Genomic DNA, 2,375 nt, shown 5'->3' on the forward strand with positions numbered 1-2,375 from the left:
TCAAATTAACCTTAAAGCACCAACAGTTAAAGCTCTAGTTCTGCTTAAAGGACCATTTCATTTGGTTAATAAGTGTTGTGGATTAAATGGAAATACTCAAGTAAAGTACTTTAAATTGTACTTAAGTACTCAAGTAGGGTGTTCCCTCCTCTGCCCACACACTGATTTCCCTGCCACTCGCACCTGTCTCAGCTCAGCAGCAGGTAAGCATCGCTCATTGGTGGAGGAGTGGAGGTGGGCGGGGCTTATCTGCAGGGGCGTCTTCCTGGCACTGTTCTCAGCCAATGAGCGTGCCGGGTCCGGGGCAGCAGCACAGAGCCAGCTGAGCTCCGGGTCAGAGACCGAGCAGATCGGAGAGTTTACACACCTCCGGAGAGAGGGGGAAAAGTTCGCGGCAGATCAGCCTCCATAAGCCGGCCTGAGAGAAGGGCTTCCTGCGGTGAGAGGCGGTACAATCCTCGGCAGTGTTCTGAGACTGTACGGCCCTGATCCTCCAACACTGTCACTTTATGGACTAATAAACTCCTGTCACTTCTGTCTTTTTTAAACTAAAGTTGGACCTACTTTTGTCTGCGGACGGATTTACTGCACCAACATGACTGCTGATAAGGAGAAGAAGAGGTAAGAAGTCATCATTAAATCCCCTCTTTCTGATCCTGTGGCTGTGTGATCAGGGTCGGCCTCTCGCGGACCTGTTGCTGCATGTGACCTGCTCCGGTATTGTTGCTATGAATCACAATCACAGCCACACAAGACACACACTGCTGATGCGTTTTTAATTAACTTTGACAGGGATTAGTCTCCTGTGAGGTAAGAGAGTGACAGGTTTTGAGTCAGATTTTGCAGCAGTTAAAACGTATTTACAATAGCTGTTTTAATCCCAAGGACATTCGGGTTTTGTTGCTGATTTGTGGAGAGCACTTGAACTTTGGTGACCTTTCTTTATAATACCAACAAAAAAAGAAGCTATGTTTCTCAACATGAACCTCAGTTTCCTGCAAAGCCACAAAGACCTGCACAGGGGATGCTAAACAGAGATTAGAAAATCCTCTACAGGCACTGCTTTGCATCTCTCCAGACATACATATGACTAATAACAGAAAGATTTACATGTAGAGTTACAAGCATGCTTTATCCAATGCAGCACGTCCAGCAATCAGCCATAAAGCAGATGAGCAGGGTCAGGAAACTTCTAGAAGTGCCGTTATCTTGTTCAAGTGTGCTTTCCTGTAGAGCTGAGCTGCACAGGAAAATAAAGTGCTCCTTCAAAAAGGGCAGAAAAAGGCGTTTTTAGCCTATGATATATAGCCATGTAAGGCTATTCTCAGCTTTATATCATGTTGAAGTGTCTCTCTGGGTTCTTAGACTGAATTAACACATCACCTTGGATATGTTTTCATATATTTCACATTCAATACACCAGGCGGTAACCTGGAGCCTCACAGGAAACTAATGAGCATTTTTTTTCAACCAGCGTTTTATTGTTAAAGTAACTTTTCATGCAGCTGCTTTTCTTAGTTTGATATCACATGGAAGTCATTACTTTGGGTTTAGACTGATTTAAGACACCACCCTTGACTATGAGTTTCTGTGGAGGGACAGTTTAGTCATTTTTCTTACAAATATTGAAGAAAAACCAATTTGCAATGAATTACAGAGAGTCTTTGCTAGTCTCTCTTTAACATGTTAATAAAGTGATATCTATGAGTGTCTGACACTTTTTAAGACATCACCTTGGACTTTCAGTGGCCGTTTTGGGGGCCTTTACACACCAGCAAACAACCTAAAGCTGCACAGGAAAATAATCAGCTAGTTCTTTGAGTGTCGACCTATTTTCAAAGTAAATATTCTTTCAAAAAATGGCAGAAAATGCTGTTTTTATCCACGTTATTTGGAGGTTCTGTTGATATCAAGTGATATCTTTGGGTTTTACACTGATTTAAAACATCATTGCTGGATTAGTGAACATTCTGTATTATTTTCTGATGTGTTCCACACCAAACAAGAAACCTGGAGCGTACATTTATTTCAAGTATTTGTTCATGCAAAGATCGCAGAAAAAGGCGTTTTCATCCATGAAATAAAGAGAGTTCGTGCTATTCTCTGTTTAATATCATCAAGTGATATCTGTGGGGGGAAATTATACATTTGAGACTTCCCCTTGGACTTTTATTTACTGCAATGGTACATTCCTGTCTTTTTCTAGCTATTATTTTGAGCATCAGCTTATTTGATCTGAAAAACACTTTCCTGCTTATCAAATATGGAAGTTTCAGGATATTTAAATGTTGACATCATATGTAAGTGATGTCTTAAGGTTTGGGACGGACAAGCAAGACATTTTAGACACCACCTTGGACTTTGAGTCACTGTAA

The 2,375-nt window shown here is 41.4% G+C and overlaps 1 protein-coding gene across 1 annotated transcript in view; it reads left to right on the plus strand.

Annotated features, from left to right (window-relative positions):
• Window positions 1-309: 309 nt before the first annotated feature.
• The window catches only part of epas1b (endothelial PAS domain protein 1b), a 43,041-nt gene continuing 40,975 nt past the window's right edge, over window positions 310-2,375 (plus strand). Inside the window, exons 1-2 of the mRNA XM_063875080.1 lie at window positions 310-439; window positions 555-621. Coding sequence (XP_063731150.1) covers window positions 596-621 — 26 coding nt within the window. The 5' untranslated portion in view covers window positions 310-439; window positions 555-595. The remainder of the gene's footprint in view (window positions 440-554; window positions 622-2,375) is intronic.

This window comes from Eleginops maclovinus, chromosome 22 (assembly GCF_036324505.1).
Source record: "Eleginops maclovinus isolate JMC-PN-2008 ecotype Puerto Natales chromosome 22, JC_Emac_rtc_rv5, whole genome shotgun sequence".
Taxonomy (NCBI): Eukaryota; Metazoa; Chordata; class Actinopteri; order Perciformes; family Eleginopidae; genus Eleginops; species Eleginops maclovinus.